Source organism: Pleurodeles waltl, chromosome 2_1 (genome assembly GCF_031143425.1).
Source record: "Pleurodeles waltl isolate 20211129_DDA chromosome 2_1, aPleWal1.hap1.20221129, whole genome shotgun sequence".
NCBI classification, from domain to species: domain Eukaryota; kingdom Metazoa; phylum Chordata; class Amphibia; order Caudata; family Salamandridae; genus Pleurodeles; species Pleurodeles waltl.
In genome coordinates this window covers 378,366,276-378,384,422 of record NC_090438.1, presented here as the reverse complement: position 1 = coordinate 378,384,422, position 18,147 = coordinate 378,366,276, and the positions used below count along the sequence as shown (strand labels likewise).

At 44.3% G+C, this 18,147-nt stretch overlaps 1 protein-coding gene across 5 annotated transcripts in view; it reads right to left on the bottom strand.

Annotated features, from left to right (window-relative positions):
• The window catches only part of SYTL4 (synaptotagmin like 4), a 585,230-nt gene that overhangs the window by 117,386 nt on the left and 449,697 nt on the right, over positions 1-18,147 (bottom strand). For all 5 annotated transcript variants that reach the window (XM_069212747.1, XM_069212740.1, XM_069212773.1 and 2 more), the window contains one exon: positions 5,014-5,143. In XM_069212747.1, the coding sequence (XP_069068848.1) occupies positions 5,014-5,143 (130 nt within the window). The remainder of the gene's footprint in view (positions 1-5,013; positions 5,144-18,147) is intronic.

Here is an 18,147-nt window from a genome sequence, read left to right as displayed (position 1 = left end):
ACTGGCTCTGTGCAGTCAGCAGGGGTCCTCTTGGCCTCCGGCAAGGCCACCCTTCGAGGGCACGCTAGCCGTCTCCTCCGAGAGTGGGAGCGGGTGAAGAACCAACAGGTGGCTGAACTTGAGGCACGAGTAATGCGATTGGAAATGCAACTCTTGTCCACTAATTATGCGGCCGCCACTAGGCAACTGCGACTGATTCAGGAGGAAATCTCTCACCTTATGCTTGAGTCCGTTAAGCACATGTGGCGCACCTCAGTGGCACATGTACATGGGTGGGATGATAAGAAGGGTAAGCTACTGCACTGGTGGCATCCCGGCCTCTACTCGGTAGAATTGTTCCCGAAATAATGAATAACTCTGGTGCCCATTGCTGGATGCTCCACAATATCGCTCAGGGATTTGCAGAGTATTACACCGGAATTTATGCAGAACAACCGTTGCCCCAGACAGAGCGGGAATACAGCCTGTTGAGGGTTAATTCCCTTCCTAGCCTCTCGGCTGAGTGGAGAGAGGAATTAGATGAACCTATAATGCTGGAGGAGATTGGTGAGGCGGTGTTGGCCATGGTCGTGGGCAAAACCCCGGGCCTGGACAAATTCCCGGCTGAACTTTACTGCAGGTGCAGCGACCTCTTGGCCCCACACTTAATAAATCTATATGCTGAGGCCAAGCGAACCGGGAGCTTCCCCTTGGACCTTGATCAGGTCACAATCGTGGTGATTCCGCAGTCCCAGCCACCGCCGACTTCCCTTGCGGCCTACCACCCCATCTTGCTCCTCAACACTGAAATAAAAATTCTATCTACAATATTGGCTAGTAGATTAAAGAGAGTAATACCCTCCCTGGTCCACCTGGGCTCCATGCCGCATTGGCTCATCGCCATTCTTTACCCCCTTACCTAGAGGTACTCCTCAGACTTTGAGAAAGCGTTTGACACAGTGGACTGGTCGTATCTCGCCCAAGCACTCAAAGACGGAGATTGGACCGCGGTTTGGAGGGCTGGTGCAACTCCTCTAATTTAACCCAACAGCTCAGGTGCAGGGCAACGGGGTGATTTCAACCCCCTTCCCACACTGCCAGGGAACCTGTCAGGGATGTCTGCTATCCCTGCTTCTCTTTGCCCTTGCGATTGAGCCCTTAGCGAGGATCGTAAGGGAAGACCCGCTTATCAAGGGCCTGGTCCCAGGGATGGGATGAGCGCATTGCTTTGTATACGGATTATGTACTCCTCAACCTATCTGCCCCAGCTCGCAGCGGACCCCGATGACTACAGTTGTTGGAGCATTTCTCCGAGGCCTCGGGCTTGACCATTAACAAGGGAAGTCAGTGTTGGTTCTGCGTACATCCCGCCAGAGACTGCTATGACTGGCAAGATAATATCCCTATTATGCATTACAGCTTCTGATACATGGGGATCAATGTGGCCCTCTTGCCGAACTGGCATGGATGCTCAACGTCACGCCACACGCAAAAAATCAGAGAGGATCTAAAAAAACGGCAGACACTGCCCCTTAATCTTCATTTCCTGGGTAAAATAGTGCTGTGTAAAATTATGATTTTGCCCCGCTTTCTTTATCTTCTACAAAACCACCCCTATCAACTCCCCAGGGGATGGCTTAGGGAAATGGATGCAATAGCGTGGCAATTTTTATGGCATAATTCTCACCCCAGACTCGCTTTACACACTTGCCAGAGGGAAGTGCAATAGGGAGGGCTCGGACTGTTCAACTTATATCTCTATTATCTGGCTATGCAGCTCCTGGTGAAAAATGATTGGTTGATGGGTGGGTAGTCCGACCCGGTGTTTTAACTTGAACTACTGACAATGGGATTCCCCAAATTGGTAGATTTACACTATGGTGCCCCCCCCCCCCCCCCCCACAAGACGTTTCTGAAATGACGAGAGTGGTGTTTGTGGGCTGGAGGGCAGCGCAGAGGGGGACGGGGTGGTGGATGAAGCTCACTCAACAAACCCCACTGTGGTGGGGTACATAGCTACTTAAAGTCTCAGCAATGGAGGGGTTCTACAAGTGGAACAACATAGGTATTTCCCTGTTGGGGGATGTCTGGAGGGGTTCCCACATGCTGTCCTTCCATGAGCTACAGGAGCAGTACTCACTCTCCAGGACCCAGTTTCATAGGTATTTGCAGTTGCGGCACGCGTTGGGGGTCATGATAGATGGCTTGGGCAGAGGTGGAGTATCGCAGACTTACCGTACTCTGGTCACCAACACAGCAGTGCCGCTGGCGAGCCTCAGAGCGCTGGGAAGGCTGGCTTGGTCAGTTGGACTGGTGTGACACCTTGCTGGCTCCCAGAGAGTTGACTATGACTACCCGCCTCCGGCTGGTTCAGGCATACTACCTGCATACTGCATTCCTTACCCCTGACAGAATGCACAAAGCGGGTCTCCAACCACATGCTGACTGCCCCAATGCTCATGTCCCAACGCAGACTTCTATCACATGGTGTGGGCCTGTCCATGCATAGCGGCCTACTGGCAGGCAGTGACCAGAGCACTCTCTCAGGTGCTGGCAATGGAGGTAGATATGGCCCCACTGCAGATCCTTTTGGGAGCCCTCAAGGGAGTAGGAAATAACAGGGCAGATAGTGTTTTTCTGGGGCTAGCATGCCTTGTTGCCAAGCGTGACACAGCAGTGGCGTGGAACGCGGAGGCAGCACCAAGGCTCATCCAATGGAGGCAGGGCGTTGATTGGTGTGCTCAACAGGAGAAACTGGTATATGAATCGAAAGGATTCCCAGGTAGATATAACAAAGTGTGGGGGAAATGGAGAGGGACACTGTAATATGTCTTATGGAGTTATTTGTCTTATGGTAAAACTAAGTGAATATAGCCATGGACAAACCAAAGTACTAGGGTTTGATGGCTATGGGGTCAATTGTAATTGTCAATGTATACTGTGGTGGATCTGTGATGCAGAGGTGACCTGTTGCTAACCTGTTGTTGACACAATAAAAATGAATAAAATGCTTTATAAAAAATAAAAAAAAGAACCAACAGGGTCCAAAATGAGCACACCACACAGGTGTAATCCACAGGATATAGTAAGACATTTCCAAAAGTCTGTGAAATTTATGAACAATGGATGGGCGGATGCTGTCTTTGTTAATCCTCATAACAATTCAAAGAAAAGACATGCTTCAATATCAAACTACTGCTGTTGAAGCCTTGATTTGACTAGACATCTGCAAGTCTATTATCTTGCTGTCACAATTTGATTTGTATGTGACTATTCCATAATCTAGGTGTCCAGATAACACATATGCCTGACACACGGTACACTAAAATGAGCTCAAATGTGTGGAAGAAATGTGATAATGGCCATGAGAAATGATATACAATTTTTTGGTACAAACAGATCGATTAGACACCTTTATAAATCTATTTATCGCTTTAAAACATTTAGTGAAAACACAGCAGACCAGACAAACCTTTCAAGTGCTATGTCAAAAACAAAAATGAATACAACATTTCTTATATCCCTGACTACATATACACACTTAATTAAGCAAGCATAAATCTCCAGGTACAAGTTTGTCTTAAGCCAGGGATAACATTTTAAATCTGGCTCTACTCTATTAACATAATATATTAGGTTTCACTTTAAGCAAATGTACTGCCCTTGTGAAGTGTGTATTTATTCTGTAGACAAAAATTTAATCTTCAATAGCTAAATGCTTGTTCAAATGCAAAACAAAAAAAAAAAAAAATGGCACAGAGATTTTATGAAATTACATTAAAAGTAAATCCCTTCAAAAAAAGTCAAAATATCACTTACCGCTCCATTTGAGACCCTTCTAAAAATGTAAAATATGCAGATTACGTTGGGAAAATTTAGATTCTGGAAATTTTTGTTTTTTTAAATTTGTGAACACTTACTCAAAAGGCAACCTAACTTTTAGAAACCACATGGATCGGAAGCTTATTTGAATGTACGTATGCTGGTCACAAAAAAGTTATCTGCAGGTATATCTTTTGAATCTATGGGAAGCTGATATTTGTAACATTCAGTTTGTTTCTCATTACCCACACAAACACTAATTCACATGTTAGGAAAAAAGCAGTATTTCTATATGATAGTTAACGAAAAATGGGACAAACTAGGGTCAGTTTGTCCAGCGTGTGGTGCACTCAAACAAGTGTTATTTGACCCCATCACTACAAAGTTGTATAAATCTAAAGGTAAATGAAGACACCTGGACTGAATCCAAGATACAGTAACCTTAGTGTGAGCAACCATTCATTTATTGAGAATAGCCTTGTTCCGTTCAGTCATAAATCACACACCCAGCTCATTATCACAGGTAAAGTCCATTTTGTGTATAACAAAGTCTTCATTTATGGAGAAAAAAAACATTCTGTCTGCTTTTTCATGATCATGTTCAGACATGTCTGAATTCCATTCAACTTTGGTTAATTAGCTTTAATCTCTCACCTACATCTGTAATACTGTACATTGTGATATTAAGTACATTTTGTGATGTTTCTGCAATGGATTGTGATTGGTTTCTTGATGAATTTATTGACTCAATTAATGTAGGACATTTTTCCAAATATTGCAGTTATGGCATTTTGATGAATCATATCTGTCATGATTACAATAAAAAAACGTAGGATCATTTTAATTTATGATGTTGTTTGGAATGTATGATGTTTTATGTTTTATCTTGTAACAGCCTTGAAAAAGTGTTGGGAGTCATGAAAAGCATGTTGGATGTCTTTGCACAAGAAACTGTTGCTGATTTAATTGAATTGGCTCAAATTATTGCTTATAAATTGATGTGTGCTATATTGATATAATAGGGTTTGCTATACACAAATTGGACTTTATTATCTGTAATAATGAGCTGATTGTATAATTTATAATTGAATGGAATACAGATATTTTCAATAAATGAATGTTTGCTTAACCTAAGGTGACTGAATCTTGGATTCACTCAGCTGCCTCAATTTACGTATAGAGTCTTTCTAGGTAAATCTGAGTAGAACTTACACCATCAGAGTCAGACATGTGGTAGTCTCTGGACCGGACCGGGACAGTCAATGTGGCAACATTAGCTCCAGATGGACCAAGGGCTCTCCTTCCTTCAGGAGCAGCAAGGGTTTTTTCCACAGAATTTCTCCTAGATATATAAAAAAATAAGAGAAATGAAAATAATTCCTTTGATATTATGAAGTCTCAAATCCTTGATGACCTTCATAAGGTTAACTGAGAGAAAAACACCAACTGGACCTGCGCTTAGGAGGCATGACAGCCCAGTGCAGGTACTTTCTGGATCAGTATCCGGGACTCTTAAATAGCCACTTCACTAATTCCAGTTTATTGGTAAGATATTACTAAGCAGCAGTAGGAATTTACCAGAAAAAAGAAGAACATGTATCATTTCAAGTAAATGCTTCGAAAGCACATCAATATTCTGGAACTGACACACTACCAGGAGGTTTATAAAAGTCTTATTAGGAGGCCTGAGAGACGGTCTTTAAAATCCTCCTGAAGAAGCTGCATATATTTCCACACTTGTCGGGACTCACAAATGTCTGCGCAAGTACAGGCATACACATACTCTCTCACATATTCTTTAGGATACTGTTGCCAATGAGGACAATCAAAAGAAGTAAATATGCTGCAATATTACATCTGTAACAACATACTTTGTCCTACAAAGAGACTCCTCTACACCCCCTGAAAATATGGTGGGGTTGGTGGTATTTTCCCCTACTTGCATGCTTACTCCAAACCTTTTATGGGATTTAAGTCGGATGAAAAAATATGTTGGGAATGGTGATTGAAAACGCTTATGACTTTCTTCCTTAACATGGTACTGAAACATTTACAGAGAGGCCAAAGTATAGTACAAGTTTATACATTCTGTATCCCCTGTAACTAATATGCAGCAACATTCTAAATATCAGTAAGACAGCATAATGACATTTCAGCACATCCATATGGTGGCCCATCTCTCCACCACCAAGCCCCAAGATCCACCACTCCCTTTCAAACCTCCTAGGAACCTACTATGTATCCTCTTAGTGAGATCAGGAAGGTCACCCTATAGGATTGTCAAAGAGGAGAACTAGTCCCCCCCCAATCCCTCTGCCTCCCTCCCCCAACTTTAGTAACACAAGCTACATATGCCACATCCTTGTCTATCAGCATATTAACTGGAAAAAAACATAGGAAGTGTGCTTTGACCCCTCTACTACACTTGTGTGTCATCACTCAAAACAAAGTTCCAACACAGTCATACAATGATTTAACTGATCATTGAGCTAATAAATCATGTGCTTGTATGACCCTACGCTGGACACCCCTGGCAATCATTCATCCAGTGTTGGAACTTTGGGAGTACGCCAATGATACAATATACATCTGTGCCTTACAGCCTGTCTCCAAACGTCAAATCTGTGCTGGTTGACAGCTCCCCTTGTGAATTCCACCCAGACAACCATAAACACAGGACACTCAGTCACATGTGTATTCATCTGAATACGGAATGGGTTTCCCTGGGCAGGAAGATTGGAGGGGCTCTCATACACTTCAAAGGCCAGCGGCCTGCCCTCGCATAAAGAACTGAAACTCCCCCACCTCCACAGGGATCCTGGCAGACAGGTCTGGGCTGAAAGGGGAACTTGTGAACTTCAAAACCACTCTTTGAAGTTTCCCCCACTTCAAAGACATTTTTGGGTATATAAACTGGGTCTCGGACCCCACCAAATCATACACTTCTGGACCTATACCTGGACTCTGTCAGAGAGACTGCCAGCTGCCCAAAGGACTCATCTTGACTGCTTTGCTGAAGGACTGCTTTCCTGCTTGTTGCCCTGCTGCCTGGTGTTCCTGACTCTGCTGGAAGGACTCTGCCTTTCTCCTAAAGTACTCTCCCAGGGCTTACATTGAGCGTGACTTCTGTTTCTGAAGTCTCAGGGCCAACATAGACTTCACCTCTTCAGAAAATCCTTGTGCATCAGAAAATCGACGCAACACCTGCAGAAACTGACCCAATGCTTGCATCGTGGCTGGAAAATTGCTGCACCGCCGACCGGAACGAGGCAGCACCGGCTTCCCACACCGGATCGAAGCAGCGCCTGCTCTTTCTATCAGGGCATCAAGGATTTTCAACGCATCGTCCCTGGGTATGAAAATATCCCCCCATCGCAGTACGGAACCAAGACTGTGCTCCTGAAAACAGACGCATCACAGTGCAGCGTGGAAAGACACGACGCATCGTCTGCACCGCACCAGAAATTCCATTGCAACACCCTATTTTTCCACGCATCTCCTCCCCTGCGGTCCCTGTGTCTGTCGTATTTTTGACACAACCCAGGTACTGTGTTACAAGGATGCAACCACTGTTTTGTAAACTGAGACTCTTTCAAACCTTTAAAAAGTGATATTTCAACTTGTGCTTTTTGTATTTTTATCATTTTGCCCTTATTTCATTCAGATAAATATTATCTATGTTTCTAAACCTGTCTGGTGTATTTTTGTAGTGTTTTTACTGTGTTACTGTATGATTTATTGCACAAATACTTCACAAATTGCCTTCTAAGTTAAGCCTGACTGCTCAGTACCAAGCTACCAGATGGTGGGCAAAGGATAATTTGGATTGTGTTGTGACTTACCCTGACTAGGACTGGTGTCCCTACTTGGACAAGGGTGTATACCTCTGCCAACTAGAGACCCAATTTCTAACACAATCCATCTTTGTTTATATTTAGAAGAGACCACATATTCATACATCTCATTTCAGACTGCAATACGTGTGGATGGTACCAGTGTGACACCTCAGCCCTAGCTAGACTGGCACACACACTCCCTGGCAGAGGCTTTTAACTTAAGGATGTTGTGATACTATAGGCAGGTCTGCACAGATCTGCACTTCACATCTCCAACACTCTGCACTTGGCAAAGGACCACATTTGTACAGGCGGAGAGGTGTTTAGTACAATCATGTAATATCTTAAGATAGAATATCAGCCTTACTAAGTAAACCATCATAATATTTATACTACAAAATTGTCTGCCAGGTGGAACGTAGTCTCTAGTGTGGGGGAAGGATACAGGGTATCAATTAAAATACCGTATATCCCAGAAATTGCTCTGCCTTGCTTCCCCATTTTCTCAATGCAATGTCTTATGGGAGAGTGTGAGAAAAGTGGTCTAACATTCTGTGACTGACTCCTTGAAGAAATACTTATGTGCGTATGGTGCCAATGCTGATCCCTCCATATACTAGATTCTTCTACAAGCATCTGAAACATTTTCAAGAAGTTCTTCTGTATCAGATGGTTTATCTTAGTGACCCCGGCCAAGTTCCACATCTCCTTTGTCACAAGGGTACAAGAGACACCAATAGATGTGTTAGTCTAAGTTGGAAAAGAGGCATGAAACCATGGATCAATTTGTATCTAAGTGTGTGCTGTCTTCCATCTACAATATATACCTAGCATTATCGGGCTATTTATCTGTAATTCCCATAACTTCTTCCTCTATCAAAACCCAGAGAGGGAATCAGTCAGTGTGGATTCAAAGTACACCAAGTGAGACAGGTGATTTGTCATGTGAGATGCAATACACAGGAACCATAAATCCCAATTCTGTATGTGTGTGGGGTTTATCAGTTTTTGGTCTAGGTTTTGTGCCACCCCAAACAAAATCCTTAATGCCTGCACCCGTCTGATCCAATTCCAATTTAGGAATCATGAAAGGTAATATACAGAGTATATTGTCATATCTATGAGCCACAACCATTTAACCATCCCCCACATGGATAGGAACAGCTTTGACCATTTTGAAAACTCCAGCTGGGTTTTAACGATCAGTGATTTTAGTCTGTCTTCAACCATAGTCTCCAATCGTCTGTTCAATCATATACCTAGGTACTTTGGCACCTGGGCACATTTATTTAATTGGAAACCATGGAAGACTTGTGCTCGTTGTGATCCCAGACATCAGCAGTGCCTTGCATGTCCCCCAGTTTATCTTGCACCATAAAAAACCCAACTCAGGGATCCTCCAGCCAGTTCAGTGATACTCATAAGGATGCCCCCTGTGTAAAAGAAAGCTTTGATGGTACAAGTGCAAAATGTGATTCCCGTAATGAACTCTGATGAACTAATAGCTATTGCTAGGGGATCAAGAACCAATGAGAACAACAGAGATGATAACGGACACACTTGCCTCATGCCCTTTCAGATAGTCACCACATGGGACAAGAGTCCCTTGCAGTTTTTATGTGCTGGGAGAGCTCTCAGGATAGCAGCCTGCCACCTGTATAAAGGACGGGAGGTGGCCTTCTGGAGCTCTGGGCCACCCCTCACCGCGGGGCTATTGTTATGCCACTGATCCAGCACCCTTCTGCAGTATTGACAATCAGTACTAAGATCGAACTACAGGTAGGAAAGGGCCTCTGTCCATGTAGTCAACAACATCCTCCACCAATAGAAACCCCTGCCTTCTTGTCACTTCTCTGTGGCTTACCATACTGTAGATCATAAAGGCCTGCTATGCACCCTGTCCTACCAAGTGGCATCATCCTCCATTACCCTTAATTATATGTGAAAATAGAGCAAAGTTAGTCCAAATATGCACCTCTGCGTTCAAGCCCATTTCCAAAAACTGTAGCATCCTCCAAGTCTCTATTTGCTCACAAGTAACCTTCATCTTATGCAGGGAATCCTTGTGAGTTCTCCTGGCCAAAAGAAAGGTTGGCATCCACCAATAGGTAGATGATACCAAATATACCTAAGGTTTAGGCATCATCAAATTATTATCTAACTGAAGACTCAACACACCACGATGCAAGCTTGAAGTTTCAAGGTCTACCACAAATTAAATCCATTGAAAAACAGATTCTGTGCTCATCACATGTGCCACACCAATTTCATCAATAACTTGACGGCATAAGTACAGATGGCATCACACCACAACTTGTTAAAAGCGCCATGTCCCTGAGGTACTTCATCTAGTTGGGCATTAGTTTCAAGACACATTTCTCCAAAGAGTGAGGCCATCCTTCCCAATAGACAACTTCAGGACAATTGTCCACAACCTCGTTGCTACCATCCTTGAGACCCATCTAACACCTACAAAAACTGTTCTTCAAAGAGTGGCTCTTTAAATGTCTACTGAAATTTGGCATAACGACTATCACTCACAGATCTGCACTGCCTGCCTCTGCTGAAAGGTATCACATACAACACAGAGTACATTGCCTACAGTCAACAATGGAACTCTATCATACCTGACATCCAAAAGCAAGAACTGCAGAGACATATACAAGACTCACAATTGGAACATTGGCAGAAAGGAGACCAGAAAATTCAGGAAAGAAGACATCTGATGCCAATCCTTCTTATGCTATGCTCTAAGGATGTAGAATTCCATGCCAGCTGAAATTCAGAGAACTCTTTCCTTCTATACATTTGAGAAGAACTCTGGATTGGGGGTCAAGAGGAGCTCCCATCATACACCGTGACTATTTGCGTCAGGGGATCCAGCAAGATGGCCACAGGGTAAGCCGCTTTGAGAAACGTCTGAACGACAACGATGCACCGGAGGGGAGAGGAGCACAGCATTGGAACAGCCGGACAAATCCTTGATGCAGGGCTACGGCGTGCAGCCGCAGACATCTGAATCCCGAGCTGCTGAACTTCCCACAGCAGTTGGCGTGCCCCTGAACAGCGAACGTTTCACTTCTCTGTCGCTCCCCCTACTGCAAAGGCACTGGATTGGGCAAGAGCAGAGAAGATCCCATTTTGTTGTGCTCTCCACCCAGGTAGTGGATGGGATGGTATGAAGGAGCTCCGAGGCACCTGGGATGAGGCACGATTTACATTTGTTCCATCACAACGGGCTAATCGACACATGAGGATGAAGCGTCCTCCACGCGATGGATTAATAAAACCTCAAGCAGTGGCCAAAACCCACAAGTCCCACAAAACCCGCAAACCGTTTTCTAGGCTAGCCAAGTAATTTACTATGCTCTTAAATGAGGAGGCCCATCCTGACAATCTCACTGTGGCTTCTCAACAAGGGTAGCACCCGAGCCAAAAATGGCTACTGAAGTTCCTGTGGGCAGCCTAAAATCTCAGAACCCTACTGAATTTTCAGAATAAGAGGCTATCCATATCCATCAGCAACCTTGGTACCAGTCCCCTCCTAGTATGGAACAGGAGAGGGTCGCCCCCGCAAACCGTTTTCTAGGCTAGCCAAGGAATTTACTATGCTCTTTAATGAGGAGGCCCATCCTGACAATCTCCCTGTGGCTTCTCAACAAGGGTAGCACTTGAGCCAAAATTGGCTAGTGAAGTTCCCGTGGGCAGCCTAAAATCCCAGAACCCTACTGAATTTTCAGAATAAGAAGGCTATCCATCAGCAACCTTGGTACCAGTCCCCTCCTAGTATGGAACAGGAGAGGGTCGCCCCCGCAAACCATTTTCTAGGCTAGCCAAGGAATTTACTATGCTCTTTAATGAGGAGGCCCATCCTGACAATCTCACTGTGGCTTCTCAACAAGGGTAGCACTTGAGCCAAAATTGGCTAGTGAAGTTCCCGTGGGCAGTCTAAAATCCCAGAACCCTACTGAATTTTCAGAATAAGAAGGCTATCAATATCCATCAGCAACCTTGGTACCAGTCCCCTCCTAGTATGGAACAGGAGAGCAAAACAGCTATAGTCTTCAATCAAGTGAAAGCTCACATACCCTTTGTTTACCATCGCCAATTCAAAGAATGTGGGAAGAGAAAGGGCCTCCACTGAAATTGGGTCCCAGCTCTGGGAATACGTAACTGGGGAGCAGGAGCAACCAGGTCAACAAGGATGTTTTTCCAACTTTGGCGCAACACTTGTAACTGAGGGCATCAGCCAGGCATCTTCACAGGCTTTGCAGAGTGTACTATAAACTGTCCTGAGTCAGGGTTCCTGGAAGTTGTACCCGTAACACAGCTTGAAACTTCCCACCATTCAACATCAACTTGATCAAGTCTGCCCTCACAGTTCCCATCGCTGGAAGTTATGCTTACTGAGATCTTGATGAACTATGTGATATGAAAATATCTCAGGAGAAAGCCCATAAGAAAAAAATAATGAGCAGTTGGGTCAAATTAATAGTAGTATTCTTTACCTTTCCTCTCGTAGTGGATCAGCGGGTCTCCAACTTAGAACACTCCAGCATTAAGTACGGAAACTAAATGAATTCCAGTAGCCAAATGTAAGATGTTCTGATATGAGTAATGTGATTATTATGTTTCTCTACTTGGTTCCAATTAACCAGCTCACCCAGGGTCATCTGCTGTTATTCTTTTGACGCAGACCCAGGAGTGCTGTACCTCTGCATTCCATTTCAAGGGGAGGGGTGGGATGGGTAGGTGTGGGGTCTAGGGTCACAAGGGAGGGAATTGTTGTAGGTGGGTTAGAGACAATGATGGATGGGGGTTTGAGGGGAGAAGGTGGTGGGGAGCACATTGGGGGGTAGGGGTTGGTGTGAGTGAAAATGGCAGGTGATATGCTGAAGGATGTTCCTTGGTGATTTTATGCTAATTTGGGAGAAGATGCGGGAGAAGATGTGTTGCTGGGAGGATGTGGCCAGAACAGAGTAAACCTCTATTGTCTCTCAAGGGAGCATGATCAGCATAGCAAGCATACTACAATGCAACTATCTAGGTAGATGGCAGGAAGGAACTTAAAAGTGGCTGCGTGCAATATAAATGGAGCCAATAATCAGGTACAATTCTGAGCAATACTCAATTGGTTTAGGTCATCTCAGATCCAGAGAATTCTTTTGCAGAAGACCCATCTGAAACTCAAGGCCAAAATTCATAATCTATCCAATTTCTTCTCTCAGTCTTTCTTTGCATTTGCCAGTGCCACTGTGCGTGGGGGTGGCCGTTCTAGTAACACAGGAATTCCCAGGAGAAGTTTATCAGGTGTTTAGGGATCCACAAGCAAAATGGCTTATAATTAGTACTAGAATTTCTAATCAGCATGTGCATTTTGCAAGTTTCTATGGTCCCATAAATCATGAAACAATTTCCTTTCTGGGCCTATATAATGTTTTTGTTACACTTCCTAGTTTGTTGGTCATAGGAGGTGATTTTAATATCATACTAGACTACCGACTGGACACATCGTGTAAGAACAAGACACAGACCAAACCTAGAGCATCATAGTTTTTGGCAAAATGTATTCAAGACTTGGCTTCAGTGGATGCCTAGAGGGCAGATCATCCTCATTGAAATATACCTGCTTTTCCAAACGATACAACACAGCCTCCCGAATAGACTGTCTTTTAATCTTGTTTCAATGGGCTAGGGGTGGTTCAGTATCCTCTCTAGTCTATTTTCTGATCATTTGGTTCCCTTGATTGACCTCTATATGCCTGGGTGCCGGGTAGATCGATCACGATGGAGTCTTGATAAGTCTCTTTTTACAGATGAATGGTGGATAGCAATCCTCAAGGCGTCGGTCATCACGTTCTTTCAGAATAACAACGGGTCAGCCTCCTCATTTGCTATTTGGGAAGCCTGTAAGGCTTTCATAAGGGGGGGAGACGATCTCTTACAAAGCTCATTTAAATAAAATAATTAGGGAGAAAACTTCCAGTCTTCAGCAGAAGCTTGACCAAGCAGTACTGATTCATCAGGCTATTCATGATTCAGACTCCGTTAATAGATTGAAGGAGGCACAAGATAAATTAAGGGACTACTATTTATCACGGGAAATAGTTAATCAGAACACATGCTTCCAGTGACACTACAAAGAGAACGAGCCTGTGGATAGGCTGCTGGCTTGGTCAGTAAAAAGGTGTAATAATCCTATATTTAAATTGATTTTTAATTAGGCTCAAGGGATCACTGTGAACCACCCTAAGGGACTAGATGAGGTGTTCCTGCCCCATTATACAAGATTATACATACCTACATTTGTGACTAATGTCAGACAGGTAAAAGTAAATCAATAGTTAAGACTGGCTAATCTACCTATTCTTGAAGAGGAAGCACAGGCCTCATTAATAACGCCCATTACATTGGTAGAAGTGAAAAAGGTGATTTTAGCCTCTCCACACTGGAAGGCCTGTGGTGAGGATGACTTGCCAGCTGAGGTCTTAAAGTTATTGTTCGAACAAATAGTGGAATTCTTGGTTATTCTTTTTAATGACATATTTACCGGGGCTGAGGTACCCGGTTCCTTGACAAGAGCGTTTATTATTAGTTTTATTTTAAAAAAAGGGGAGGCTGCCTGAGAAACCAGACAAGTATCGTCCGATTAGCTTATTAAATCATGACAGAAAGCTCTTGACCAAGATGCTTACTGCCAGGATCACCTCTGTGGCTCAAGGGGTGATTCACGGTGATCAGTGCGGGTTTTTTCCAGGTAGATTTATATCAACAAATACTAACTTCTTGGTACAGGCTATTGATTACTTCTCCAAGAATAACAATCAGGTTGCAATCATTATGCCTGACGCTGAGAAAGCATTTGACCTAGTACAATGGGAAGTGCTGTTCTTGATAGGTTCAATTTTCCCAAAATTATACAGCTAATGCACAAATTATATTCCAAGGCCGAAGTCAAGATTTGAGTGAATGCGTGCATAGCTGGGACTTTGCAAATCCGTTGTGGCACTCGTTAAGGATGCCCTCTTTCACCGGTGCTGTTTGCACTCTTTATTGAGCTCTTGGCAGCAGCCCTTCATCAAGATATTTCCATTCAAGCACCAGTTTCTCAAGCACCAAAATTGAAATTATTTGCTGATGATATAGTTCTTTATCTTTTAGCCGAGGCGCAGAAGGGCTTTTGAGAAGATCAAGATTTTTACTGATTTAGACGGGTATACGGTCAAACGTAGTCAGAGGCTCTTCTGTTAAACACCACAGAATCAGTCCTCCCATCCAATAAGTGGACTCATTTTCAGGCCGGAGGACCTAATAGCTAATTGGGCATTTATGTCTCCCACAATTTTTCTGATCTTTATTACCTTAACTACTTGTCCACCCATAACAAAGCCCAAGATCATCTTCATAAATGGCAAACTCTCCCACTAACAATTATCGGGCATGGCACTCATTAAAAAAAAAGGTTCTACCTCTGTCTTTTTATCTTTTCCAACGTGACCATCAAAGTTCCCCAGAAAGTTTTTAAGGAAATTGATTGAATGCTATGCTAGTTCATCTGGGCAAACAAAAAGCCTTGTACAAAGCTTGATATCCTTTATTTACCCATAGAAGAAGGAGGCCTAGCATTCCCACATTTCAAGAAATACTGTGAGACAGCATTTTTAGATTGGGCTATAGGGGATGTCTTATCTTCTAAGCAAGATCATCATTTCTCTCTAGAGCAAATGCTAGTGGAAAGCAACATTGAGCTCCCCCACTTCCTCAAAATTCCGAGACTCCTCAAATGCACCAAGTACAACATTCCTAATACAATTCAATCTAGAGCTGCAGAGTTTTGCAAGAAATACTAAGTCCCTAGCTTCCATCCTTGAATTTTGCTCTGTGATTCAGAGGTATTGGGCCTTAAGTTGAGCTATACTCATATTAGAGAGTGGAAAAATATTTTTTATGTTTTTATTTTTTTTTAGGTTTTCTGATTTTTTTTTGGTCAGACAAATGATAACATGGGCCCAGCTTAGAGAGGGTGGAGTGTTTATCCCGGATGGTCTTACCCTCATCTTACCTTCACATCCACCATTTCATGCAGGCAGCTGAAATAACAGACCTGGTAGCCTCTATGATTGTTCAGGTGTTTTTTTAATAAACAATTTTATTAGTTTAAAGGCAGTAAGGCCATCCAGTAAGTATTGACACACCAATCGCATTACAGCTTCCTACAGAACCTTGATCTCGGGCAGACATACGCAAGAACAATCCATTAGTACAAAAATAATATATATAGAGGCTCTTCGTAAGGTCATTTAGAATACTTCGCCAAGCCATTTCACCCAAATTTGATCACACTTGCGGGGGCATTCCCGTGCCTCATAGGCCGGCTTCTCCTGTATGGCACACCAGTCCACTCCCATCCTCCATTGCACAGGAGTTGGTGGATCCGCTGCCATCCATCTCATCGCAATGTCTCTCTTGGCTACGATGGGGGCAGTACCCAGGAAGATGCAGTCTGTTCTGGTGCCCCCGATACCCTCCATAACTCCCAGCAGTGCAGGTAGAGGAGATAGTGGTACTTCCCAGCCAAGGAGTTCTGTAAGTTCATTCAATAAGGTGTTCCAATAGCTTTGTATCAGAGGGCACAACCATATCATGTGAAAGAAGTCTGCCGGGGATGTATTAGATTTGGGGTCGGTGGAGTTTGCCTAGAACCCCGCTTGACAGAGTTTCACTGGGGATAGATATACTCCAAGTAGGTAATATGTTTGTATGAGTCATAGGATATGGTAATAATCCGTGGGGCCATTAGGGCATCCCGCCACTCTGTCTTCTAGTGTTCATATCCAACTCTCCCATCGCTCCCTTACGTGGGCTAGGTCTCCTGGGGTGCTATTGATCAGCATTTTGTATATCTGGGACACTCCCTCTTTCAAAATTGCTCCCATTAGGAGTTTAGCCTCAAGTGGGCTGTAATGTGGCAGAGGGCTAGTGTCTGTAAGGTGTGCCTGGAGGGCGTGTCAAAGCTGTAAATATTTATAGAACTGTGAGTGTGCTAGGTGATAAGTCATTTGTAATTCCTCAAAGGAGCATAAACGTCAGCCCCGCCATTTATTTCCCTAGTTTGAAATTCCCAGTTGGTCCCATTTGTGAAACCGCTGTAGTGTTGCCGTCTACCTCAAGCAGGTGCCTCTCCAGAGAGGGGTCTGTCGCATCAGCCTGGCAGCCCACCTTGCGTGCCTTAGAGCTGCCCCTATGCAAGAAACACCACATTGGTCCCTGGGGCCACTTCCTGGGGGATTGGTGATCCATAGAGTACGTCTAAAGATCGGACCACCCCACTGCAAACCAATCATGTATAAACAAGAGCTGGGTCGCCAGATTAGACAGGTAGATATTGGTCGTACCCAATCCCCCGTCATAGGATCCCCGCTGGCATTGACGCAGCACAATGCAATGTCTGGTTCCTTTCCATAAAAAGGGCGTTATGGTCTGTGCAAGGGAGCAGAACCGGGAGCATGGCAGTGGAAATTATAGGTTCTGCAAAATGTATGGGAGCCTCGGAAGGATCATCATTTTAAAGAGGGATATACAGCCTAGAATATTTATGGGGAGGAAGCACCATCTCGCTAGGTACGCTGTCATGCGTTATGTTAGTGGTTTCAGGTTAAGGGCCCAGGCCAAGACAGGGAGCAGCGCCACCCAGATCCCCAGATATTTAAAGCTTAGTCACCTGATGGGCACTGTGTCCTGCCAGGCAAAGCAGTCACGTGATTGTGACAGGGACACGATTACAGATTTTAGGGAATTCAATCGAAGGCCCAACGTCTCTACAAAGCACTGCGGAAGGTGGGCCGCTGTTTATTGGGTTCGCCAGATAGATCAAAACATCATCTGAGTACAAGGCTATGTGGTCATCGCTCCATCGCCATCCTTCCATTATAGGATCCGTCCTGACCAAGTGTGTCAGTGGTTCTATCGCCAGGGTAAAGAGGAGGGGGGGAAAGAGGTCAGCTCTGTCGTGTGCCTCAGCCTATGGGAAAGGCTTGGGACAAGGCCCCGTTAACCTGCACTTGGGTCTCAGGGTTGACGTATAGCTCCTGCACTAGCCTGAAAAACTGTGGACCCAATCCAACTCGTCTTAGCAACAGGTGCAGGTAACCCCAGTCCACCGAGTCGAATGCCTTCTCGAAGTCCACTTAGAACAAAGCAAGGTTCCCAGACAATAGAGGTCGGTGGGCCCGGGCCACCTGAAGTCTGCAGATGCAGTGGCACGTACTTCGACTTTCCATAAATCCACATTAATCAGGATAAGCAAGACTCTCTTAATACAGGTGGCCAGGATGGTGGGAAATATTTTCACATCACTATTTATTAGCGAGATGGGACGATAGTCTGCACATGAGAGAGATGGGGGCTGGCTCTTAGGAATCACTACTATAGTGGCCATATCCATTCCCAGGGGAAACACACCTGTGTTGTCCACCTCTTCAAAGAAGGCTTGGAGTCTGGGTGTCAACTT